Below are 27,897 nucleotides of genomic sequence, written 5' to 3' on the forward strand. Positions count from 1 at the left end.
GAGCAGCGTCTGCTCTCTCCAGTACAGCAGGAGGCGCTCTGCAGCTCTTTAGTCCGCCGATAAACCCACTAAAGAAAGAAAGAAAGAAAGAAACAAAGAAATAAAGAAAGAAAGAAAGAAAGAAAGAAAGAGGCTGAGCTCGCGTGTGATGTGTTTGTGTATCCTCAGTGTTTTTCTCCCTTGAGTGTTTATTGAGTGTAAACAGAGTCTTGTCTCTGTGTATTTTAGTGTTGATGATGAGATGGATGTGATGTGCAGTAAATCAGGAACTGATCAGGGCTTACAGGATGAGGAATCTACTGATCAAACCTCCACAAAGTCTCTGGATTCTGTCTGGAACGCTGGAGAACAGCAGCAGATCCTGCAGACCAAACTCAAGATGTGTTCAGTCAAACCGATGGACAGTGGGAACCAAATGCAGATTATAACAGAAGCCACAGCAGATAAATATGAAGACAAACATAATGATGGTCATGATTTTATTCTCTCAGGTATGTCTCCTCAATTATAGTTGTATTTTTATTCATGTCATTGTTTGATAAAATGCAGTTTAAAGTCACAAATTAAAAAAAAGAAGGTCAAAAATCTTAAAGGAGAGATTGACATCTTTTTGAGGCATGTTGGCTTGTAAAAAAGACACAAAATGTTGCTTATCTCATTCTAGAAGTGTTACCATATTTAAAGCGGTTTTGGAAATTTTAACAATTGTAGGTTAATAGTGGAAAAGCTATGATCGATTGTTTAAAAGCACCCTGGTTATAAACACATGTAGCCTATGGTTTAATAGATTTAAACAGGGATTAACAATATGAAAATTAAAGAAGTACGCATAGTTTTAATAAACTTTACAAATCTTTTTAATCGAAGGCCGACATTTTGTTTTTTTATCACTATACATGACGTCAAATGGTTGCAATAAGGCCTGTTGTATTAACGCTACAGTGAGATAATTTCATAAAAAATACCACATCAGAGAGCATACTTTCACCGAGAGTAACATACACGAAGAATACTACAGAAATCATGGTAATGAAAGATCAAAATGAAGGTGATAAGAGAAGTAAGAATGTGTGAAAAATAAATAGTATTTACCATAGTAAAATGTGGGTTTTCTCTGTATCGATCCGGAGTGTCTGTTTAATCCATGGAAAGTAGTTCCTCACCAAAGAGGCTTTTAAAAACATTCTATTGTTGTTTTCTTTTTCAAATTTATGCCGTCAAACTGTTGTATAAAAGCAATATTGTTATCGTAAGCGTGTGATATTGCTCTTTATTACACGGCTCTCTGGAATGCTTGATTCTGATTGGTCAGTTGAGACATTTGCAGGTTCGTTCTTTTCAAATAACCGCTCTAACGCATAGCCGGTACTACTTGTATGCTTAAAATCCCTCCGCGCCAACAAAGATTACCGTTTGGCGCCATCTTGTGACAAACACTGGACAACCACAATTAACAATGGAAAATTTCGACATTAATTTTAACATGTATGGAAAAAACAAAACATTTTAAGAGAGGATAGATTTGGACGATTCAAATGGTTCCCCAATTAAGATGAAAAAACGAAAATTGAACTACGAAGAACAAACAACGACAATACACAGAGAGCTTGCTGAGACGGAACTTGACAAAATAGAGCATGACAGCTATGAAGCCAACACACAAAAAAATACAGAATCGACAATAAAACTTCTCAAAGGACAGACAAGTATGAAGCAGCGGATCTTGGGTATTACAATCATTTTTATGCATTTGTGCAAAGTTTCGCGGAAGGATAAAAATGTAAATTTAAAACAAATATGCCACTAAAATGTTTCATATTCATGTCCAATTTTTTTCCTTATGTGGCAAGTAGCCGTGTAATAAGCGGGATAATGTAGAGGCAGCCTGTATTATCCGCTTCGGGGCTTATTTTGCGATAACTACCGGCTGCCTCAACATTATCCCTTACATATCAAGCCTGTATCCAGTAGCAGTTTTAACATAAAGTGGCATGGCATCTTACGCACAGAAGCCACTGGCACGTGCCACTATGTTTAGTGGCACTTCCGGTTTCCATTGGCTCGTACCAGCGGCTCGTCGAGTGGCACTTCCGGTGTATAGTAGCTCATTCCACTTTTTAATGGCTCGTCGAGTGGCACTTCCGATGTCCAGTGGCTCATACCACTCCGTTTAGTTGCTCGTACACTGACACATGTTAGTAAAACTTAGGTCTGTTGGATTGAGGCATGTGGCACTGATAGTCACCGATCGATCATTACAGATCTGAGCGTAATTACGCGTGCTGCTGCTATGTTCATTTAATTGTGACACAATGATTTTGTGTGTCCTTTTTGACTCTGGTGTTTCGGGTAACCGAATGCCTTCAATGAATCGAGAGCTATATCTTGACGTTCGTTCATAAGGGTATCATCACAATATTTAAATATTCAAAATGGAAATGCATAATAATTTGAGTGTTTTAATTTAATAAAGCACAGTATTTGTCTGAGCCATGGTCGTGTGAACATTGTGCCTTTTCTTAATATTTAATCCGTTTTTGTAAATCTTTTTTTTAAGTAGTATGCCTAATTTAAGCGAGTCTACTAGATACCCTTTAAATGAAAGACGAGATTGAAGAAAAAAAACCTGACTCATTCTTACTGTAGGCAACATTTAGATTGCATAAAATAAAGGAAAAAACTGTTTGACTTAATCATTTGTAAAGTGTTTTTGTCGGAGCTTACTTAAAAATCAGTTTTGCTTTGAAATAATCCCCACAATTAAATGAACATAGCAGCAGCACGCGTAAGTTACTCTCGGATCTCGATCGGTGAATATCAGTGCCACACGCCTCAATCCAACAGACCTAAGTTTTACTGACACGTGTCAGTCGACAAGTGAAGAAGTTTATTTTAATCCCAATCTACATGAATATGAGTTTACCATTTATAATCAAATGCAATTTGTGTAACATGAGTTATGCAGTATGTGTGTCATGAGTTTACCATGAGATTACTATTACAACCCAGCTGTGTATATACACATAGTTTCATGTCAAAGGTCACAGAGGGTCTCAGTATAATGAATAGCCTAGAGTAGGTCATGGGACGGAGACACTGGTCTGGGGAATGTCATGTGGTTCTTCAAATTACAAGCCTGAACAGATACATATTGTTTTAAGCATGGAGTGGAGTGAACCAAAACCTATATATTTACCAAGCTATGGCTCAGAGAGTCAGACTGATTTTGGAGGATCCTCCCAGGACCACACTCTGGTTCTGGGGGGATTCACCAGGTCGGCCTCTGCTTTTTATTTGTCCGGTAATTAAAAGTCTATCTCTTGAAATCAAAACCTAAGACTGAAGATTGTTTCATTTGAGGAAAAGGAAAACCACAACACAAGCCACTAAACGGAGTGGTATGAGCCACTGGACACCGGAAGGGCCACTCGACGAGCCACTGGTACGAGCCAATTGAAACCGGAAGTGCCACAAAACATAGTGGCATGTGCGTAAGATGCCATGCCACTTAATGTTAAAACCCCTTCTCCCTGTATCCTTGTGCCACTGGCCCAGTCATAGTCGTGACGATAAAGAGCGATATTGCTTCAAAAGTATACAAGTATTCATAGTCAAGGTATCTTTGAAAGATGCGCTCTTTCCAGCTTGTCACTTTAAATAACAAATTTTCTGCACTAAACAGTGAATTTTGCCTTGATTTTTTGGTATAGAATAATTTTCTGAAAATGTTCCAGTGTAACACATTGTTGTGGTCTTTTACAGTCCCATCTTGTTGTGGTTTTCTTTTTGGGTTCTTTAAGAATATAATACTAAAGCAGTAAGTTTAATTTTCATAAGATAGACTTTTATTATCCAGACAAAAAGCAGAGTCCTTTTTGGTGAACCAACTGAGGCCCTGAGAAGATCCTGCAAGATCAGCTTGCCTCTCTCTGTACTATGGTTGGTATATATGAAGAGTTTGGTTCCAAAACGCAATAAATCCATTTTGACTAATTTTGGTAAAAACGTGTTTTCTATAGTGACAAGATGAAAACCACTATTTTCTGTTACAAACTTTCACATAGCATCTTTAGGTTATAAAAATATAAAACATTCAAATCCATAATTTGATTTTCAAAGATTTATACAAAAAACTGATTTCCCCCCCTCAAAATGCAGTTAAATCGATGACGTTTTTTTTTTCAAAATGGTATAAATCTATTGAATCAATATATAAATGTGCCTTCATCTTTGCCATGGTATATTCATTTAGTTGACTATGACTATAGTGGTATACAAATAAACATTAATGGCATCACTCAAAATACATACTTTGTCATATTAATAACACTGTCATTGCTGCTGTCATCCTTGGAATGTCGTCGCTGAACTTTTTTGACAGCAATCAGTTTTAGTCCTGCTCGATTTTCGTTGACTTTGCGTAAAATAATGTAACGTTTTTCATAAGATCCCCTGGGGTCAATGTGTTAATGACAGAAACTTTATGATGTCCTGTGAGAATTTCTCCGTCGCCCGATCGAGTGTCAGAGTGGCTTAAGTTTCTTCTCCGCCACAGAAAACCACCACAGGATTATCAAAGCCATTAAAAGTGCTATTTTATTTTTGTTTGTTTGTTGATCACGAAGTACAAAGTAGGATTCCGTGTGTATTCAAAGCGCCGCCATTGTTGTTCACAATGCGTGGAATGGTTCGCTGTAATTGGTGGAGCGGATTTATTGCATACTGCAGAGAAGGAGGACTGGCGTTTATCGCATTTTGGGAAAAAGTGAGAAAAGATGATAGAATAACACGGTGGATATTAGATTTTGTGTAAAATTAAGAATTTACTTTTTGATACTGAACTGATACAATACTGATTTTGGTGGTAACTCATTTTTTTTTCAAAAATGGCGTTTATTGCGTTTTGGAACCAAACTCTTCATATATATGGAAGCATATGGGTAGCAAAATTCAATTTAGAATGTAATATGCAATATGACAATGCAATATGTAAAATGACAATGCATTTCTGTATTTAAGTTTACATTTTCCATGCATGTATGTGCAATCCTTGGTGCAAAATAGAAATGAAAATGTAATACTTTAATTTACATTTTCCATTTTCTACAGCCCTGTTTTAAATACATATTTTAATGCTTTAGAAGTTGCAAAATTAAAATGGAAATGTATTACCCGAACTGATATAATGTGATTCACATAGTCAAGCAAAAACTGTAGCAAAATTATCATTTAAAAGTAAATTTCCCTAAATGCATTTACATTTACGGATGGGAAACTTGGGATTGCATTTTCATTTACACAGCGTGCAATGGATGTAGCAAAATTAAATTGGAAATGTATTAGCTGGTTTGATAAGATGTGCTTTACATAGTCAAGCAAAAACTGTAGCAAAATGATCGTTTAAATGAAATTTTCCCTAAATGCATTTACATTTACGGGTGGGAAACTTGGGATTGCATTTTCATTTACATAGCGCGCAACGGATGTAGCAAAATTCAATTGAAAATGCATTCCGTGTTGACCACGCCCCCGCCATGTGAATCACTACGTCAAGGCGGGGCAAACAACTCCCGTTGCCTGGCCTCTCGCGTGGGGGGCATGGCGGCGGCGGGGCTGATTGAGAGTGTTGTTCGCTGACCGAGGCATGGACAGAGAGGTGTTGGTGTTTGTGGAGATTGTTGCGTGTCTGGTGGCGGAGCTGCAGCGTTGTTTGGTCCTCTCACCGAATTGTCTGCATTGTCAGACGCTAGTTCACCTCGGACTGTGGCTGCCTTCGAATTCAAATAGGCTAACTTTACGGATGTTTCTACCGCGAACATTTCATCACAGTTCAAATAAACACTGACTGTATGTGAATGTATTTTTACATTGAAAACATTGTTCATTTTTTTATGATTTTAAAATACAGATAATGATGTTATAACCTCACACGTAGCGAATCATAAAAGGTATATAGGCTATAACAGACTACTTTTTTTAGTTTGCCATGTTTTTGTAGAAGAACATTATCTGTTCCGGTGAAAAGTCTTAAACAATTATGCAATAATGGATTATCATCTAACAAGAATAACCATGGTTTTACTACAGTACGGTTTAAGGTTTTTTAAGCTGTTGGGTGGTTGGTTTTTCGAAACCATCTTGTTGTAACTATGATTTTGGCTTTAACTATAGTAAAACTATGATTAATGTTCGTAAGGACCTAAGACGGAGTCATGGCTTGTTTTACTGTTTGCAGCAGTCCGGTTCATAAGAGCACCGCATTGTTTTCTAAGTTTCGTTTCATTCTCCGTGTCTGTCTCGGTTAGCTCTTCTGTTTTATCGGTAAAAAGAGGCTAATTTCTCATGATGCGGAGCACGACTAAATAACACGTGAGCAAGTGAAATCAGAAAACCCAGCGGCGTTAAATCTCGAAATAGGTTACTGCGAACCGACCCAGATAGCACACGTACGTCGCGGAGACGTCTGCTAAATATCGCTTCATCTTCTGTAGATCGGCCGCGAACATTGAAAAGTAAGACGTCTGCAATATCTCTGCAAGACGTATTGGCGATGTCTTGAAACATTCGAAATTTTTACGAGCTGCATACATCTTCTGGAGATCTTGAATCCGAGCAAACGCAGACGAATCAGCTGACCGAAATGCTCAACTCATTTCATTGTTTACACTAATTTCTTGTTTAATTGTATTGAACACAAACAAAAAGATTGAAAAAAAACCCTCAGCTGCATATAATTTGCCAGTTTTTTTAAGAGTTTTGCATTTAATTTGCATTCATAAAATATAATTATTATATACCCTACCTCGTATCACGTGTAATATAGAAACATGAAATCATACCCTTATTTGCGTGTAGTCCAGTTTCACGTGCATATTTTGCAGTTCTAAGGACGAGACGCCTGCATTTAAATTGCGTTTATGTTTTAAGTGCAGAATAAAACACATAAAGGTACTCAGAGTACCTTGTACACGGAAATAATCTTACTGGCAACATTTTAACAAACACACTGTAACCAATAATGGACAGCAGTCTCTGCACCGTTCTTTAACAGATATCTATATAGATGAAGAAACCTTATACAATGTTAAAACACATTATACATGTATTTATTTGACCAGGTATTATCCAGAATCACAGCATGAATTGTTTCGACAAGTTTGTTTACCAAATTCAATTTATGAAACCTATGTGCTGAATGTTCATTACATCCAGAACTTAACCAATATACTGCAAAGCTATGACATTTACTACCTGCTCATTTAATCACTGCACAAGACCCAGAGCTGATCATGACACTTTACATTTTAGACTTTGCATGTTCTACATAAAGAAGGAATTCTTTAAAAATGAATGAATTTATAATAACCCTAAAAATGAAAGCATTAAAAACACTGTGATGTAGTAAGTGCTGAAAGTACCATGTGACACTATGAATATAATCACAAATAATGGAGACTGTTACACAAGACTTAGATGCAACTTTAATTACAATACAACATTCGGTACACCAGGGGATTTTAAATTGTGTGGCAGGAGGACCCACTTGTCCGTCACAGTAGGTTAAGGTGTGTTGCACACCGTAATGATGCAACAACAGTTTGGCCAAAATAATAATTAACAATGACAATGGTTTTGAAAGAATATACCATAAAATATTTGGTATTGCAAATAAACTTATATTTACTTTACATTATGAAATATTATGAAAATAAAATGCCTCCACTGAAAGAGAAGAAATGTGTTTTACCCCATTAAAAAATGTATATTTAAAAATATTTTAGTGGGTCTAGAATAGATTACACTTGTCTAATAGGTTTTGAAATGAGAAGTTTGGAAACCCCAGCTTTACACAATACTAGTCTCAATTAAAGTTAAAGGAATAGTCTACCCTCTTGCCATATTAAACTATGTTATTACCTCAACTTAGATGAATTAATACATATCTATTTCTTTTTCAATGCGTGCACCTACAGCGCGTCGTGAATGTGTCAGCATTTAGCCCAGCCCCATTCATTCCTATGGTACCAAACAGGGAAGCCACCAAACACTTTCTTGTTTTCCCTATTTTAAGACTGTTACATGAGGAGTTAATACCAGTAAGTCTGGTGCCACAAAATAAAACTTTTTTGGTACCATAGGAATGAATGGGGCCAGGCCAAATGCCAACACACCCACAACGCGCTGCACGGTGCACGCATCGAAAAAAGACAGGCATGCATCAATTCATCCAGGCCGAGGCAACAACATAGTTCAATATGGCAAAAGGGCAGACCATTCCTTCAATATTAAGTTGTAATATAACTGAAATAAATAGCATTTGCAATAGACAGACATTAAATTAAACTGATGGCAGATGAGGTATGGGGATGATGCTGGGCCAGAGTTGAATCTGTGCATCTTAGCAGATCAGGGTGGTTCATCCTTAAGTGCTGCATTAAAAAGAGAAAGGATCTAAAAAGAAAAGAAATTAAATATTTCTCCCAAATCAACATTGGACTATCAACACCAAATTAATAATAATGCAATTACATGCAAACAAACCTGTCAACCGTCAATCTATAACAGATACTACACACCTGTGTCCAATACATCAAGATTCTCACAACATTTTAGGGCTAGCTTATTACCACAGTCCTGACTATTCTTCATATTCTGTGTGGTGGTTAGTTTGCAACAGTGACAAAAATGAACTTTTCATTAACATTTGTTCACTTAAGCTGACTTCCAAAAGCACAGTTATCTAACACAGTCTACTGTAAGTGTTTTTTAACATTAAATATAGATTAATTTTTTTAAGAGAGATACAAAGGACAAATGTCTCTGCTTGCTGCCTTCATCCGTGTGACCAATCAATGGTTGTGTTAAAAACATGATAATCAGGTGGTGACAATTAGTTGAAATATTGTGCAGTGTTACAGACAACTCGGATTTCTGATGTTATGTCATTAAATATCCTACCTCGCTCCGACCTCAATGCATTGCAGTCAATCACGTATCACTTTTTGCGTGTTTACCACATAATGAGACGCCAGGAGAAGTTTGTGCTCTTGCGCCAATTATGGCAGAAAACGGTTACTGGATAATTTAACATTCATGTTCATCTATATTACGTGCTGTTTAAAGTTTGTTTGCGGTTCATGTAAGGCTGTGAAAGGCTAGCCACCACCTTGTCTGCAATGTCAAATGACGCATCTCGTTGAGGTCGGTGTTGATCGATCTGTTCCAAGTTGAGAGGTCGGATACTCCACTTAGTTTCCTGTTCCTGACTTCTTACGGGTTTAAGGTCAATAATATCCAACATCCAAGTTGTCTCGAACACAGCATTAGTTCATAGACTCCAGTTCAGTTCTATCTGTAACAAAAGAACACAATGAGACCATCATCACATCAGACAAAGTATTTCATTTATGTAAATTGCACCCAAAGAAAAACCAAAATATTAAAAACATGAAAGATCAAAATCTTCATTTAAACCCAAAGGGGACCAGCCTAGTAATACCATTCTCTTCTACTTTGCTTGAGCGGAAGTACAAAGTCTGATGTAGTCAGGCTAAAAGGGGACATGGTCTTTAAATAAAACGCGTAAGAATTCATTTCTTTCTCAATACTTAAACATTAAAGGTCACGTTTTTCCTGATCCCATTTTTCAAACTTTAGTTAGTGTGTAATGTTGCTGTAATAGCATAAATAATACCTGTAAATGATAAAGCTCAAAGTTCACTGCCAGCCAGGCGATGTATTTTCTTTAACAGAATCCCCCTTCCAATACAGCGAACGGCCGGTTTGTACTACAGCCCTCTACTTCCCGGTTGAATGACGTCAAAGCAAGTGTGTTTGACTAAACTCCGTCCTGGCTAAGATAAGCTGCTATTGAATCACAACACACTAAACAAGCTACACGATCAGAACTCGTTACGTATTTCTGAAGGAGGGACTTCATAGGACAAAGAATACATCAGCCCGTTTTTAGGACAGTGAAAGCACTATATAGATAAGTAGATTGTGTGAAAAATACCGCATGTGAAACATGTACACATGTTATATTGCGCACTGTAAACACAATCAAATCTTCAAAAAACACAGGTAAAACGGGACCTTTAAAGTTGTTCAGTATTATGGTTGTAATCAAGAAAATGACAATGCAATTTTATTTAAAGATCATATCCCCTTTGGGTTTAAATGCAGATTTTAATCTTTCATGCCATGAAGGCAATAACGCCGAAACATCTGCCCTTGTATTGTTTGATTAGAAAAACAGGTCTAAGCACCTAAAGCTGGGAGAGCATGGTGAGGGTGTTGATTGAACTAGATCTATTGACCCCTAGATAAAATAATTAATAAAAATAATGTTTTTTTCTTATCTGTCCTGTCCTATTTTGTACTGCAAAATAAACAAAAGCAAGTGACCATAGTATAAAGAGGATAACTATGGGTAATAAGGTATTTAGCAAGGCTTACATTTAAACATTTTTGTTTTAATTCATAGACTATGTTTACACTGTCAGTTTAAATCTGATTTTTGTGTATATGCAATTTGAATGACTGACTGTACACACTGTGTATGACAACTCTTCGTGTTTGATTTGTGTGACCTGAGGCGCATTATCTTTTATCCAAAATAGCTGCATTGGTTTTTAGCAATGACGTTGCGTTGATGTGTTTGAAATAAATGTGCTTGAGTTCATGCAGCAACAACCAGTTTTCATAAATGAAAAATAAAATATTGTCTTTTTATCCAATTCATCCGAGGAATCATTTGGTAATTAAAATAATGTACCCTAAAAAACCTTTCATTTGTAAGACCGCATTCATTACTTTACTAAATATGGGAAGAGACTCACAGGTGGAGGAAGAAGTTTGGTCTGCACTTTCCATAGCTGGTGCACAGGGATTGTGGTAGGCTAGTGACACAATTGAAGAAGACTGGTTCAAAATCTGCTTTAAACAGAGGTTGAATTAAACTTTTTTCATTTTGACAGATAAGGCTTTAACAAATCTGTCATAATCAATTAGGACTAAAATTAGGGATGCACGATATATCGGCCGACATATCGTTATCGGCCCATAACTGCTTATTTTTAATATTATCGGTTATCGGTCTGATAGCAAAATTAGGCCGATAAATGATGGATTATTTTGGTTTGTTGAACCACTTCACTTGCTTATTGCTGGCCATGTAGAGTTTTGATTGGTGCTTTCTGTGACATAGCACGAAGATGACACATGTTGCGGGCTTATGAAGAGTATGCTAGTCTAGCGCAAAGACAAGATGTCCGCAGTCTGCGAGTTTTTCATTGTGAAAATAATATGAATATTTATCGGCCTATATATATATATATATATATATATCGGTTATCGGCCCCCAACTATAAAGAGTTATCGGTATCGGCCAAAATTTCCATATCGGTGCATCCCTAACTAAAATATCAACAAAACACTTAGAAAATGAACAAAACCAACTATCTGAATCTGTCTGAACTCTAACATTGAGGTCTGGATAGACAAAGTGAGTGTTTATCTGTGTAAAAGTCAAACCAACATTGAAGACTGATGCAGTTGTCATTAAGGCTGATTTTGTCAGACCTACCCCAATCCCTCTACACAGTAGGCTATGCGCCACTTTTCATTTACACGTTTGCGTCGTTGTTCGCATCGATGTGCATTTACACATGCAGAACGCTAGTAGCCAATGTCCATAGGCATTTACCAATGTAAAATACAATATCAACGCAAAAGCTGAAAAAAATAAAAAGTGCAGAAAAAACCCTTGTTGGGGGCCAATCACACCAAATGCGTTTTAAAGACGTGGAAACACAAGGTGCACCTTTATTTGGTCACTTTATAAAAAACAGTGCAGTGCAGCGCAGCTTTTTATATTGCTAGGCAACCACCGAGGCAGCTGTCCTGTCAATCAAATATCTAAGCGTGAGCGCTCTTTTGCTCTTAACTGTCATATAAGCAGAAACTTTAAAAAGAGGACTCTTGCACTGACTTTGATCGAAGGTGAGAGGTGCATAAACACACAGGAGACAGTAAGTAACTGAAGTATGTTTGTTTCAAATAACTGTAAACATCGGTCCTACAACGGAAGGCCTGCCTCTCCCCATATCCAATTGGACAATGGAAAGACACAAATGACGTCGGGTGCTTTTCTGCTCTTAGCGCTCCTTCAAAAACGCATGTTGCAGTAGGGGGCAAAAATGCAAGGCGTTCAGTGCCATTAACGACGCACATAACGCTCAATGCTGCAGTTAAAAAAGATTTACCTCATAGTAAAGACAACTGGATCTGAAGCGTAATGATGGTCTTCAGAAGGCCTCTCATAGTGGTCTTGATTCAGAGGTTTGAGAAGACTACCAAGCACCAGAGCCAGCTAACAGGTGGACCAAACATCAAGCCAGAATTCTGCATGAGTCAGGTAAGCAGAATAAAAGACGCTGTAAATAAACAATAATAAAAGATGGTCATTAATGACTTAATGCTTTTATATTCATGTTAATGCTTTGAAAATTATCTTATTTCTTTCAGAATTTATGTCTTTTGATATTATTGCCAAATGCAACAAATGGAAAAAAGCATACTTAATGACAACATTAGCAGCAGAACCCATGACTTTCTCCTGGGTAGACGAGAAAAAAAGTTTGGTATCAACACCCATCTAACAGTTAAGGTAAAAGATAAAGTTTTATGATCCCTGCATTCAGGTTAGAGTATGGGGTAAGTTGACCGTTCTATGGGTGTTTCTCAAATGCAAGGTTGCATCCTATGGAGGCTGCGTCCATCTTAGACCTGTCCTTCTGAGATTTCGAGGTTAGAATCCACCTCAAAAGCTAGAATGAGATGGTTTAGTTTGATGTCCAAGGCAATGTCATAATGGTTTCCGCCCCAGTGGTCATGGCATGAAAACTTTAAAGAGAGAAGTTGAAAATTAGCAATGCATCACCAAAAAAATCCAATACTGACGTGGCAGCCGAGACATGCAGCATTCTAGGACGCAGCCTTATTAAAAAAAAAAAAAAAAAAGGACGCAGCCTTATTTATTTTATTTTATATATGTATAATGTACCCCCTGACTGAACTTGTATTTCTTATTATTTAAAAAAATATATTAAAAATATTTTTAAAAGAACGCAGCTGTGCGTTTGAGAAACGACCGGAAACGACTTATATGTCGCGAGGCCATCACGTGACCACAATATTTACCAGAAGACCGTTATTTGCTCGAGTTCCCTCAACTTTTTTTGTCGCAAATAACATTATTAATAACATGTAAATAATAAAATTTGTACACATTACGTTCCTCTTCACGTTGTAGTAGTATGTTTTTGGTTTAATAGTCGGCTTTAAGTTAGTTTTTCTGTCAGTTTGGTCGTCAAAATCTTGGTAAGTAACTTATAGCTTGTCATTCCTGGTTTTAATTGTTAGAAATACGAATTAAAGAACTCATATAACTGATATAACTGAAACAATTAATAAATACAATTATCGAACCACTCCAATAGAACAACGTTAACGGTTTTGAGTGGGTTTTAGGAAAAGGTCTGACTGAAATTAACGTAACTCGTATAAGGGCCATTTTAACGTAACGTTACAGGGCGGGAAAGGTTTGAGGCATTTAATAACTCTATTAAACTGGCTGGTTTATCCACACCAGTGCGTAACATGTAAAGTTAACGTTACAACGTGGCTTCGGGACTTTGCAGCGACCTGAATAGCATTGCATTGATAAACGTTAATAAGCTTTTAATCGCGTATAGAACATTAATATAAGACGATAATTCTGTAGATCGACTAACTTACATGCATGCATAACATATTAACTTACCTTGACACTGAAACTGCCGTCAGCACTGTTGCTTCACCCGTTGGAACATCCTACTAGTTTAGGGAGTTAAAAATCGAGTTGGAAAAGAACAAAAAATCGTTCTGTGATCGTTCTACACGAGACCCAGAAGCTGCAAAACCCGATTGAGGTTACACTCTATTGAATGATCGCAACGTTGAGTGCAGGCAGCCCACACATCTCTCAGATGTGTTTGGCTTCATGCTGATCTACGCGCAAACCGATCGTGATTCGTGACATCAAGTTCCGTGAGTTCAAACCTTTTCCGGGGCTTTCCCAAACTCTCGCGGTACTTGATGTCATACCACGTGCTGTCTGCGCATCTCGGTGTTAAGTCAAACACACCTGAATGTATTTGTTGGCTGCACTCCCTTGCGCTCAGTGATGTAGTTGTAACGAAATAAATGTATTAAATTGATATTATATAAATAAATATTGTTATAAAAAATCTTTATAAAATGATTAGCTGTCATTAATAAATTAATATTTGATTTGAAACATCAGTATACGTAAATTTCCCTCAAGTTATGAAATGCCTAAATAAGATCAAAATGGTGAAAATACAACAATGTATATTTGACCAATTTAGCATTTATTAACTTTTGCCTTTTTAAATTGACTTCAGAAAGTTATCTACAGCCACACATCCACTGTATACCAAGTTATGATGATCAATTATGTGAATGCAAAAGGATTTATAGATCAGTAAACAACAACAAAAAGGTAATGTCTTAATATATTTCTGCTTTTGTTACTTATTCATGTATTTGAATTACATAATTCAAAATCAAATGTTAATAATTATAGGGTTTCAACTTGTTGCAGCTTTACAAAAAATGTAGAATTTGTAGGAGCATGGACAACTGAGTAACAAAGTCATATTATGCAGATGGGTGCTCATGGTGGCCTCCAAATAAATACATGGACAGGCTGCTAAAGAGGGTCAGGATGATGGAGATGAAAGAGCCAAAGACAGCACGGACCAAACACCAGTCCAGAATTCGTCATGAGTCAGGTAAGCAGAATCAGTTACACTGTATAAAATCATTAATTAATAGACAGTACAATTAATAACACATTATTTTTCATAGCTGTAAAAAACAAAAGGATGAAACAGTACTTGCATTTTAGTTTCCAGCCTTTTTCAAAAAGTTACCGACAACTGGAAGAATGTCCCAAATTGCTGAAAAAAGAAATTCAGTAAGTCCTTATAAAAGAGACAGTTTAAAAGGTAAAACGGCTTCATTTAACTTCAAAAATACCCCTAAATCCTTAAAGAACACGCCCACATTTTGGGAATTTAGCTTATTCACCGTATCCCCCAGAGTTAGATAAGTCCATACATACCTTTCTCATCCCTGTGCCTGCTGTATTTCTGTCTGATGCAGCCCCCGCTAGCTTAGCTTAGCACAAAGACTGGAAGTGAATGGCTCCATCTAGCATACGGCTTCCAAACATGACAAAACAACGCAAACATTTTCCTATTATGTGTTGTGATTTGTATAGTCAAATTCACTACCAGTCTTTTGTTCTAAGCTAAGCTAGCGGGGGCTGCGTCAGACAGAGTTACAGCATGCACGGATATGAGAATGGTATGTATGGACTTATCTAACTCTGGGGGATACTGTGAATAAGCTAAATTCCCAAAATGTGGCCGTGTTCCTTTAAAAATCAGTACCCCTAGTTAATTTGGATGCTAAAACCTAAGGCAGGTCCAAGCCTAGGATTTAGTGTGTTTATTTGTAAATGTAAAAAATGCAGCTAACCAATCCCAGCTCCAGTGGGCAGGTTAAAGAGTATTTTTTATATGAGACAGAAAACAGAAACACATTTTTAATGGCATTTAAAGACAACATACCACTTCATAAAACTACATTTTCTGTTTAATCCATAGATTGAGTAATTTTCACTCTAGAGACCCTGGGGTGACCACCAAGGACGAATGAAAAGTAAGTGACCTACAAAACAAAAAACATTAATATTTTATGACTGTTTCAAGATAAGTACTCTGCATATCTATAGCAATATGCAGATTCTTGAGTAAGAATTTCTCTCAGACAATATAGACTCAGATGGCTTCATGGTTGACCATATTTGAAGTTTAACAATTTCTATCATGTTAAAGTTCTCACACAAAAATTGCTAGTCTAAGAATTCTACAAGAAACCTTGTTCCCCACAAAGGCTTGATGGGTTGTGCAACTTACCTGCTTCCCTTTACAGCTCCAGTGAGTGTCTCTAAGGTAGATCCTAATGCAGATGGATGGAATGTTGATCCGCCTAACATGCAAGGTAAAAGAGAATTTGATAGCATAGTGGATAAACAAATAGCTTTTTTCATTTTCACAGCATTTTCAAAAACAACATAACACTTGCTATTACATTGTTTTATATTACATGACAATGTCTAACTCTGATCCATACAAAACAGATTTTCTGTACCGAGAACTTTGGATGACCATCAAGACAGTAAGTTTTCAAAAATCTGACCTCAATTTTAGTAACCATTTAAGGATTGTTTTTCTTTTAGTTGATTTAAATAATACCCTAAAGTCCTCCGTTCATCCTCGGAAACACTGTCCAAGATATTCTAGACCCAGTCCGAGAGCCCGCCGACCCTCCATTAAAAACGTATGTACGATATACTGTTCATGTCCAGTTAGGTAATAAAAACATCATCAAAGTAGTTCATGTGACATCAGTGGGTCAGTTAGAATTTGTTGAAGCATCAAAAACACATTCAGGTCCAAAAACAACGACTCAATTCTGCACTGTCCTCCCCCTCAGGTCCGCCGCGAACCGCGTGCATGACACTGCTGCCGTACGACGCTGCTGGCGTGTTATCTGGTGCACCCAAGCTTTTTTTCGTTTACAGTCTGAGGGAGACCCTGTAAACAAAATCTTCGCAAACATTTCTGAGGATAACACGTCAGCAGCGCCATTGTGCACGCGCATTCGCAACAGACCCGGAAGAGAAGACAATGCTGAACAAATAGCCACTTTTGGACCAAAATGCACCAATGATGCCCCAACAAACTCCAACTGACCCACTGATGTCACATGAACTACTTTGATGATGTTTTAATAAACTTTCTGGAAATTAGACAGTATACAGCACATACATTTTTTGGAGGGTCAGAAAGCTCTCGGACTAAATCTAAAACATCTTACACTGTGTTCCGAAGATGAACGGAGGTCTTACAAGTTTGGAACAACATGAGGGTGAGTCATTAATTACATTATTTTCATTTTTGAGTGAACTATCCCTTTAAATGGAAAACACCACCGCTTTCCAAAGTGTTGCTATGTTTTTGCCTTGGACGAATTAATACATACCCATCTTTTTTCGGTGCGTGCACTTGGTCTTTGTGCAGCGTGTTGTGGATGTGTTGGCGTTTGGCCTGGCCCCATTCATTCCTTAGGATCCAAACAGGGATGAATTTAGAAGCCACCCAACCCTTTCATGTTTTCCCTATTTAAAGACTCTTACATAAGTAGTTACACGAGTAAGTATGGTGGCACATAATAAAACGTGGCGATTTTTTTGAGCGGATAGAGATGGGAACTATGTTGTGTGGCGGAAGAGTACTTAGTTTGCAGCACTTTGACCTCGGCGCACAGTAACATTATCACTCCTGATTACTCCACCTCTCGCTCAAACTCAAAAGAGGGGGAGTAGTCAGGAGTGATGATGTTACTGCGCTCCGAGGAATGAATGGGGCCAGGCCAAACGCCAACACACCCACGACACGCCGCACAAACATCAAGTGCACGCATTGACAAAAGATAGGGACGCATCAATCTATCCAAGTTGAGGTAAGAACATAGTGGAATATTGAAAAGCTGTGGTGTTTTCCTTTAAAAGCAGCACCCCTATTTATTTTGGGTGCTAAAAATATTTGCCACAGACAGTTTAAGGCCTAATGCTGCATTCACACCGCCAACAACCTAGTCACTGTGTGTCAGCCATTTCTTTTAATGAGTTTATCAGAAGGCGTTCCCAATTCTGGTTGTCCTAGTAAAAACTACAAATAAATGAGTAACAATCCTCTCAGTAAATGACAAAAGAGTGATGACACGAACTTCACTGCTTCACTCTCATTGGTAGTTGCTCCCAAAAGTCCTTCATCAAGTTGAACTTTCCTCAACGTTGTGGCATAGCTGGACATGCCCACTTCCTGTTGTCGATGGTCACAGTTGCTCATGTTGCTGAATGGGGCAAAGCTTCCATTGGAATGAACGAGATTGTGTTGCTAGTCGCTGGCGGTGTACAAGCAGCATTAGTGTGTGTCTTTAAAAATATATCAAATGCAAATTACCTGATCTAACATTCCCAGCTACAGAGGGCATCCTTTATTCAGTCCCTAATGCAGATGGTTGGAGTGTTGATCCACCTAACATGAGGGATAAAAGAGCGTTTGTTAGCATAATGAGAAAGAAAACAGAAACGCATTATTAGTGGCATTTAAAGACATAACTTAACACATGTTAATACTACATTTTCTGTTCAATCCATAGAGCACTCGTTTTGAGTCCTGAGACCCTGGGGTGACCACCGTGAACAAATACAGAGTAAGTTACCTAAAAAAAACAATAATAATATTTATTTATAAAAAGTTCTTATAAAAAAGCATCATCATTTACTCAGATGAAGTGTTACCTTACCAACATGTTCAAGGAAGGTGCAGGTCTGATGATCCATCCAACATAAAAAAAAACAGTAAATTTATACTTAGTTACATCTGTTGTAAAACAGACAAATGCAGTTATAAGAATTTTACCTAAACTACACACCTATTTGATTCTTAAGTTTAAATAAATCAAAATAATGCATTTAATAGTAAAAGCATTTTAAAAGCTACACTCCTAATTCATTTATCTTTGCTATTGCAGCTGCAAAAAGGCAGTCTTGATGGTTCTAGGATGAATGCAAATAAAGACTGACCACCTGACTTCAGCGGTCCAGTCTCTTGTGGGAAGCAGGTGTTTGTTACCCCAAATACGGATGAAGAGTGACGAAGAGGATGATGACTTTTTTCTCAAACATCATCTGAAGATCTTGACAGGCTGGAGACAAAATTAACAGACTGAGGGTTTATACAAAGAATCTTACTCAGCCAATATTAAAGATAAGATATTTTTACAAAATGTTCTTTTCATTGTTTAGGATGATTTTCTGTAGAAAACAATACATCACAAAAAAGACTTTAGCTGGGTTTTCACAGGCAGTGCCTTACACACACACTAACCACAATTATAAACGCAACACTAACACAGATTTAGACAGATTTGTGAATAATATTTGAGAGAAATAGGCCTTTTGGGGACATAGAAAATATTTAAGTTCAGCTCATGAAATGAAAAATGGGGGCAAAAAATGTTTTAACAAGTGCAATACAAATATCAACCATAATACTGATAGTTTTAAAAAAAAGTAAGCCACTATATCTTTCTAGAATCTTACACAAGACTCATGAACATGAACGATCAAAATAAATTAACGTCAGACAGGTGGGCGAAATATCAATATTAAAGCATGAATAACTGTTATCAACCCAATTTCAAGGTATTATTTAAATGATCCCACACCAAACAGTTTATTATTTAAATGCATTATTACTACATACCTTAAGCATGTGTTCCACGCCTTTCTTCTTCTTGGCATTGCGAGGTCAAGCGGATGTTGTAATGTAGAATCACGACCTTGACGTAAAGACGCACATCCGTAATTTATTTAACAATGATAACACTTTCGGGTAATTTTATCTTCTAGAACCTAATTAAAGCTATAAAGAAAGAGCAGCCTATCACGATTATTTCCGGGTAATTTTTTGAAATGTTTTATTTTAGAATGGAGATTAATAAAGCAGACGCGGAAAGGTTTTGATTATTTTAAATATGTTTATATGTTGTTGTTTTCGCATACTGTCATGTAAAAAATATATTTAAAGATAAATGAATGAAAGTTTTCATTGTTTAATTTGAATAAATGTGTTTTATAAAATCAACAACTGCCTGTTTTAAGATCAATTGAAAATGCTGTTTTAATTACTTAATATCGATGACACAGCTTGCATGTGTAGATGTGTGTAGAAATAATTTGCTGTAGTTTAGGGCAATTCAATTTGTTAATGAGGGATCTTGTAATCTTACAAACATCTGGGAAAGAGCGGCTTACCGTCTTTCTAAGCTCTTCTAAAGATCTGGGAAAGAGCGGCTCCGCATCTTTTAAAGCTCTTCTTAAGATCTGGGAAAGAGCGGCTCCGCATCTTTTAAAGCTCTTCTAAAGATCTGTGAAAGAGCGGCTTGCCGTTCTAACATCTTGTAAAGATCTGGGAAACGGCGGCTCGCCATCGTTCTAAATCACATACATCTTGTAAAGATCTGCTGGGTGTCTTGCAAACAGCTGGGTCGGACGTCTCGGCGACGCCTTCCAGATGAGCAAACGCCCTAAATAATACGTCTTCCAGACGAAAAACAAGACATCGCGCAGACATCTCCGCGACGTACGTGTGCTATCTGGGGAATGGCCAAAACAATTAGAAATAAATACAAAATAATTTTCAGGTATACTTCTTTACATAAAATAACACAGATGAAGTGATAACGCATTAAATGACCATTCAATATTATTAAACCTGCAGTGACACGTAAAACATTCGAATAGATTTTTTTCTTTTCGAATAATTATTGCAGATCGACTAGTCTTGCACACCCGGACATCAGCATATTGACCCGATCAGACCAAACATACATTTAACTTATGTACTTTTATACTCTTTCATAGCAGAAGCGTAGTGAAGGGTAGGCTATATTCTGACCTGTGGCCAGTGACGTCATCTTATCTTATTCAATACTTTTTAATGTTCTTATTTATTTATGTCCACAAAAGTTATTAACAAAAGATTAAAATTAAGAAACAAATTAAATGAAATGAAATTCGTTTTAGAGAAGCAAACAAAACATATGAAGTAAAATTACGTTTAATTGTGGTGGAGATGGTCGTTTAACATGCAGCAAACAGTAAAACAATTCATGACCCCTACCAAAATGAACTGTATACCTTAAATCAAAATAAAAAAAACATGTTTACTACAGATTTTCTACAACCATAGTTAAACCTAGTAAAACCATGGTTATTCCAAATGAAAATCCATGCATTATTGTTAAAGAACAGAATTTTACCGGAACAGATAATGGTTCTTCTTCTTCACAAAACATTTCAAACTTAGAAGGTATTTATGTCGAAGTTCAGTCTGTCTACTTTTTTTCACTCTGTGAGGGGCCCTAACGCCGCCCTCTGTATTTCAAAATAATCAAAAAAGATTTGAACAATGTTTTCAATGTTTTTATAAATACATACATGTAACAGCCAGGGCTCACCTGAACTGTGATGAAATGTTCGCGGAAGAAACATCTGTAGGCCCTCGGTGGTCAAAAAAACAAACAAAAAAAAAAAAACAGAGTAATACAAACCGTAATCAATCTGCCAAAAAAAACAATTTTCACAATAATAAAATCATGGCTAATTATAAGGAACTATACAAAATGATACCTGTTTGGAAGACAGGGATGCGCACCTAACAGAGCGCAGACAAACATGCTCATAAACAGGAAGTAATAAATGGAATTATGTGTGCATATTTGAATACTGTAAGAATATTTCCTTTAAATATATTGTTTGTCATATAAAGTGTTGAGAGATAATAATGTTTTTTCCACTGTTATATTGTTTATTTTGACCTGTTAGTGTGGTTTTAAGCGTGTTTGACCTCAAGGGTTTATTTCAGTAATATTGCTGTTTTATAATAATACAATTTACATCAATCCTGCTTCCTTCTCTGTTTATTCATTTAATGATGCTGTTATGTTAAGTCAATATCAAGTCATATGCGGAATAATGTGTGCATCTTTGAATAACTGTAAGAATACAGTTCCTTTGAAAATAATTTTGTCAACGTTTTAGAAATAATAATGTTGTGAAAATATTTATTGCCATATGAGACGTTTATTGCCGTTGAATACTCTCGTCTATAATGTGGAAATTATATATACGTAGGAAATATAATGTGGTATACTTTAAAGTTACACTGCTAATTTTTATTTATGATATGTGGCGATAAATAAACTTTTGCAAATCTGCTGATTTGATCCATTAATTTCCTGACCACCAGGCTATTTTAAACATCATTAATCCACACTTACTAGTCTATCAAATAATATCTAAAGTATATTGTTTTGTGAAAAAAAAGATGATTTGTTATATTGTTTTTGCGCTTTTGTCAATCACACGATATTTTTTATAGTCAAAAGCAGCGGTCAGCAGCTGCAGCGCGCAAACGGATTGTGAAAGCACAAAGCGGCTGCTTGACAAATCTAACCGCATACATTACTGCAATAAACACATCAAAGGCCAACAGGCTAACGTTATACCATTTGATGAGGGGTCGCTCACTGATCCCTGTATTTTTGTAAATCCTATGGACCTGCCGAACGGGTTAAGCACTTTTTTTTCATATACTGTGTTGAGCAAAAAGGCTGCAGAGTTTGACCAGCAGGAATCGGACGCACATCAGGCTGCCAGATTGTGTTGCTAACTCGCAATGTATAACTACTATCAGACCGGCGTTCGCAGCCTCAAAACACTGCCAGTCCACCGGGAAAAGTCCCGACTATCCCGATTGCCACGCTACTTGAATGCGAAGGCACGAAAGGCAGCCACAGGACAGGGTGAGGTGAACTAGCGTCTGATAATGCAGACAATTCGGTGAGAGGATCAAACAACGCTGTAGTTCTGTCACCAGACACGTAATAATCTCCATAAATACTAATATTTCTCTGTTTATGCTTCGGTAAGCGAATAACACTCTCAATCAGCCCTGCTGCCGCCATGTTTCCCACGTGAGAGGCCAGGCAATGGAAGTTGTTGGCCCCGCCTTGACGCAGTGATTCACAGGGCGGGGGCGTGGTCAACTCAAAATGCATTTTCAATTGAATTTTGCTACATCCGTTGCGCGCTATGTAAATGAAAATGCAATCCCAAGTTTCCCACCCGTACATGTAAATGCATTTAGGGAAAATTTCATTTAAACGATCATTTTGCTACAGTTTTTGCTTGACTATGTAAAGCACATCTTATCAAACCAGCTAATACATTTCCAATTTAATTTTGCTACATCCATTGCACGCTGTGTAAATGAAAATGCAATCCCAAGTTTCCCATCCGTAAATGTAAATGCATTTAGGGAAATTTACATTTAAATGATAATTTTGCTACAGTTTTTGCTTGACAATGTGAATCACATTATATCAGTTCGGGTTATACATTTCCATTTTAATTTTGCAACTTCTAAAGCATTAAAATATGTATTTAAAACAGGGCTGTAGAAAATGGAAAATGTAAATTAAAGTATTACATTTTTATTTCTATTTTGCACCAAGGATTGCACATACATGCATGGATAATGTAAACTTAAATACAGAAATGCATTGTCATTTTACATATTGCATTGTCATATTGCATATTACATTCTAAATTGAATTTTGCTACCCATATGCTTCCATACATATAGGGTTGTCTACCCAAAAACTCCATGTAAGCTCAAAACAATTGGTTAATGTTCAGGCTTGTAGCATAAATAAACACATGACATCACTTTTGTAAGGGTCACCTGAAGAAGTTTGTTTTAATCCGAATATAAAGGAATATGTGCATCAATTACAATTTTCTATATAAATATAACCAGTTATATGTATCACTTTAGTGTACCATTGTGTGTGTAAGAAAATTACCAGCATGCATTGCAGTTTGTTAAAAAAGTACGTTAAAGGTCTACATGTCGAGGGTAGGGACGAAAGACGCACAGTCCCAGGAATGTGACCGCCATGTATTTCTGTATGATATAAGCCATATGTTTCTTTTTGTTTCTTCGTGTTACAAACCCTTGGGTATAGAAGCATATGCAAAGATCAAGGATTGCGTGCGAGCAAGGCTTAAATACTGTGGTACAGTGAAAATGTTTTCAATTGGTCTTGGAGTTTTGTCCTGGGTTCGTGTTCAGGATGGCTCACCAGGACTGCTCGGCTTTTATTTGTCGGGCTAATAAAGTCTATCTCTTGAAATTAAAACCTAAGACTGTTTCATGGGAGGAAAAGGGAAACCACAACACACCCTAGGTCATCGTTTCTGAGACTGAGTGTCTCTTTCCCATGCCCCATTAGCCTGGGGGCTACTCATTAAATAAAGACCCTCTTTGTCCCTTGACATTTAAACCATGCGGTAGACCTTCACAATGTATGCTGCCTAACTTCTCCAACACATGATTGCAATGCATATTGGTAAAAGGACAACCTAAATACATAATGGTTAACTAATTGATACACATAACCGGTTATATTCATATAGATTATACTTGATTTCTTTATATAAATCCTTCTTCATGACATCCGATGGTTATTCCCAGATTTAATGCATCACGGTCAGATTGTGAAAGATGTACAACTTCAAAATTGTGGATTACTCACTGCATTGAATTTAATATTTTTCGTTCATTACTAGTTGTGTTTTTAGCTTTGTATGTTACCATAATTTGGTTTATTTGATGACCCGGGACTGACAGCGTTCTCTGTGTGAATATAGAAAAAGATACAGCATCTCAATTCGTCCTTCTTTGTGTAAATAAAAAATCATTGAATTGTTTTATGTTTCTTTCAGATGTGAAGAGTGAATTATGTTTGGATGAAGAAATAACGTCCTCGACTCTTTCCTGCATCACCGGTGGAGAGACATTGAGCTCACAGAGACATTTCGAGAGAAAACACACAGAACAGAAACTTTTCACCTGCAGGAGATGTAAGATCAGCTTTACTACCTTACAAGAGAAGAAACTTCATTCAGAAGAACACAGAGAGAAGAAGAAGAAGAAGAAGAAGAAGAAGTTGTTTGACTGTGAGCAGAGTGGGAAGGATTTTGGCTCCTTATCTCATCTGAGATTTCACATGAGGACACACAATGCTAAAAAACCTTTCTACTGCACTGAATGTGGCCATTACTTCAGCACCAAAGCAAATCTTGATTCTCATCAGAGAATTCACACAGGAGAAAAACCATACGAGTGTCCTCACTGTGAGAAGAGATTCAGCCAAAAATATAATATGAGGAAACATGTGTTTACACACACCAATGACAGTCCGTATCAGTGCAATGAATGTGGAAAAACCTTTAGGGATTCAAGTCAATTAAAATCACACCAAACAATACACACTAAAGAGAAACCCTTTCAATGTTTACACTGTGATAAACGTTTCAATCGTAAAACTACTCTTACAGCCCATCAGATACTTCACACTGGAGAGAAACCTCATTACTGTCATGTCTGTGAGAAGAGTTTCAGTCGACGTGAACATTTAGTTTCACACCAGAGAACTCATACAGGTGAAAAACCTTACAAATGCTCTCAGTGTGAGAAGACGTTTGCTTATTCATCTCACTTTAAAGCCCATCAGAGACTTCACACTGAAGAGAAACCTCATCACTGTAGTGTCTGTGGGAAGACTTTTGATCATAGTAGCAGTTTAGTGAGACACCAGAGAATTCATACAGGTGAAAAACCTTTCAAATGTTCACATTGTGAGAAGACGTTTGCTTATTCATTTGAGTTTAAAGCCCATCAGAGAATTCATACTGGAGAGAAACCTTACAAATGCGCTCATTGTGGTAAGATGTTTTCTCTTTCACGTTCCTTAAAAGCCCACGAGAGACTTCATACAGGAGAGCACAGAGAGAAGCAGCAGCAGCTGAGGTTTCACTGTGAGCAGTGTGGGGAGGATTTTGGCTCCTTATCTCATCTGAGAAATCACATGAGGACACACAATGCCGAAAAGCCTTTCTACTGCACTGAATGTGGCCATTACTTCAGAACCAAAAACAGTCTTGATTCTCATAAGAGAATTCACACAGGAGAAAAACCATACGAGTGTCTTCACTGTGAGAAGAGATTCAGCCGACAACCTTATCTGAAGAAACACATGCGTATACACACCAATGAGAGACCGTATCAGTGCAGTCAGTGTGGAAAAACCTTTAGGGAATCAGGTGAATTGAAATCACACCAAACAATACACACTAAAGAGAAACTCTTACAATGTTTACACTGTGGTAAATGTTTCAGTCGTAAAACTAATCTTATAGCCCATCAGAGACTTCACACTGGAGAGAAACTTAATCATTGTAGTGTTTGTGAGAAGAGTTTCAGTCGACGTGAAAATTTAGTGACTCATCAAAGAACTCATACAGGTGAAAAACCTTATCACTGTAATGTCTGTGAGAAGAGTTTCACTCGACGTGAACATTTAATAAAACACCAGAGAACTCATACAGGTGAAAAACCTTACAAATGCTCTCAGTGTGAGAAGACCTTTGCTCATTCATCTCACTTTAAAGTTCATCAGAGACTTCATACAGGAGATAACCCTCATCACTGTAGTGTCTGTGGGAAGAGTTTTGATCATAGTAGCAGTTTAGTGAGACACCAGATAATTCATACAGGTGAAAGACCTTTCAAATGTTCTCATTGTGAGAAGACGTTTGCTTATTCATTTGAGTTTAAAGCCCATCAGAGACTTCATACTGGAGAGAAACCTTACAAATGCTCTCAGTGTGAGAAGACGTTTACGAAGTCAGGTCCCCTTAAATCTCATCAGAGAGTTCATACTGGAGAGAAACCTTACAAATGCGCTCATTGTGAGAAGATGTTTTCCCAGTCAAGTTCCTTAAAAGCCCACGAGAGACTTCATACAGGAGAGAAACCTTACGTCTGCTTTATCTGTGAGAAGAAATTCACTTATGCCAGAAGTCTTCGAAGTCATCAGAAGGAACATACTGATGAACAAATACACTGAAATCATCATATCATCTAAAAGTCCAGACTGACCGTGTGGTCCTATTCTGCATGAATGTTCAATGCTATAACATGCTATGAAAGCAATAGCTTTTATTATTAATGACTTTGACCTCGGTTAGTTGCGACGAAAAGCGAATGTAATTTTTTTTTTGACCACTGTGTCAAATTTCCCCTCTTTTTCCCTGGTTGACCAATGAGATCTGAGCATTACATCACGTTCCCGGAGCTGCTGTAAATCTACACACAGCGTGTCAAGTTGTTCTTTGTATGTCTCATGCATTTAAAATCCTTAAATGCACAATTTGATGATTATCCTTTACATATTCATTTATTTTATCATTCACCTTTATTTTAATTATTATGTTTTATTACACTGCTCTCTAAAATACTAGATTCTGATTGGCCAGTCATGACATTCCAAGGTTCGTTCTTTTCAAATAACTACCGCTCAAAGCAAATAACATACGGTTACACGGATGCTCAGAATCATTTTGACAGATACAATTTAACAAAATATATATATAAATGTATTTCAATAACATATCCAGCATTATAAGTGATTAAACCTAGTGTGTTTGTGACATTTGATGGTCTTATCTTGAGGGAATAGTCTACTCATTTTCAATGTTGAAGTGTGTTGTTGCCTTGACTGGGAATTGTTGATGCATCCCTCTGTCGTCTGTGTGCGTGCACGTGGGCGCTGGAGCGCGCTGCGGCGCTTCGATGGCATTTGGCTTGGCCCCATTCGTTCAATGCTGCCATTTGGAGATGAAGTTAGAAGTGACCAAACACATCAACGTTCCTCCCACTCAAGACGAGCAGCCATACGAGCAAGCTTGGTCGCACAAAACCAAACGTAGCGCCTCTCCAAGCGGATCCAAAAGAGGAGCTACATTTTATGGCGTAATAGCACTTTTGGGAGTACTTCGACTCGGCGCTGTAACACCCTCCCTCTCCCATTATGAGAGTGAGAAGGGGAGCGGACTTTTCAGGCGAGTCGAAGTACTCCCAAAAGTGCCACCACGTCACAAAATATAGCTCCTCCTCCAAATCCGCTCAGAAAAGCGCTACGTTTTATTTTGTACCACCAAACTTGCTCGTATAACTACTCATCTTAAATAGGAAAAACGTTGATGTGTTTGGTCACTTCTAA

The 27,897-nt window shown here is 37.3% G+C and overlaps 2 protein-coding genes and 2 long non-coding RNA genes across 11 annotated transcripts in view; 2 read left to right on the forward strand and 2 right to left on the reverse strand.

Moving 5' to 3' along the window:
• LOC129444016 (uncharacterized) overlaps positions 1-27,897 on the reverse strand; it is a 163,192-nt gene that overhangs the window by 105,152 nt on the left and 30,143 nt on the right. The gene's annotated exons all lie outside the window — the stretch shown is intronic.
• LOC129444013 (uncharacterized) lies at positions 55-27,529 on the forward strand. The gene is made up of 2 exons (XM_055204344.2): positions 55-491; positions 24,557-27,529. The coding sequence occupies exons 1-2, from the start codon at positions 242-244 to the stop codon at positions 26,740-26,742; spliced, it is 2,436 nt and encodes an 811-aa protein (XP_055060319.2). The 5' UTR covers positions 55-241; the 3' UTR covers positions 26,743-27,529.
• LOC129446200 (uncharacterized) lies at positions 8,088-13,969 on the reverse strand. Of its 5 annotated transcripts, XR_012365219.1 has the most exons (6): positions 13,826-13,969; positions 12,728-12,906; positions 12,582-12,619; positions 12,267-12,437; positions 10,842-10,901; positions 8,088-9,352 (listed from the first exon to the last, which is right to left on the reverse strand). It is a non-coding gene; the product is annotated as an uncharacterized lncRNA (long non-coding RNA). The 5 variants fall into 5 exon arrangements; XR_012365220.1 differs by lacking the exon at positions 10,842-10,901 and having other exon boundaries at positions 8,096-9,352; positions 12,593-12,619; XR_012365221.1 differs by lacking the exon at positions 10,842-10,901 and having other exon boundaries at positions 8,097-9,352; positions 12,267-12,405.
• LOC129414810 (uncharacterized) lies at positions 12,397-18,876 on the forward strand. 4 transcript variants are annotated; one of them, XR_012365228.1, is made up of 8 exons: positions 13,032-13,383; positions 14,469-14,566; positions 14,733-14,858; positions 15,738-15,792; positions 16,066-16,134; positions 16,274-16,311; positions 18,361-18,414; positions 18,736-18,876. It is a non-coding gene; the product is annotated as an uncharacterized lncRNA (long non-coding RNA). The 4 variants fall into 4 exon arrangements; XR_012365229.1 differs by lacking the exons at positions 13,032-13,383; positions 14,469-14,566; positions 14,733-14,858 and adding an exon at positions 12,397-12,418; XR_012365226.1 differs by lacking the exons at positions 13,032-13,383; positions 14,469-14,566; positions 14,733-14,858 and adding an exon at positions 14,982-15,043.

This window comes from Misgurnus anguillicaudatus, chromosome 3 (genome assembly GCF_027580225.2).
Source record: "Misgurnus anguillicaudatus chromosome 3, ASM2758022v2, whole genome shotgun sequence".
In the NCBI taxonomy this organism is placed as follows: domain Eukaryota; kingdom Metazoa; phylum Chordata; class Actinopteri; order Cypriniformes; family Cobitidae; genus Misgurnus; species Misgurnus anguillicaudatus.

Excerpts from the sequence above, each read along its gene's own strand:
- LOC129444013 (XM_055204344.2), top strand. The coding sequence starts at position 242 with ATGGATGTGATGTGCAGTAAATCAGGAACTGATCAGGGCTTACAGGAT. Across the intron at positions 492-24,556 it reads TCATGATTTTATTCTCTCAG|ATGTGAAGAGTGAATTATGT; the intron begins GTATGTCTCCTC and ends TGTTTCTTTCAG.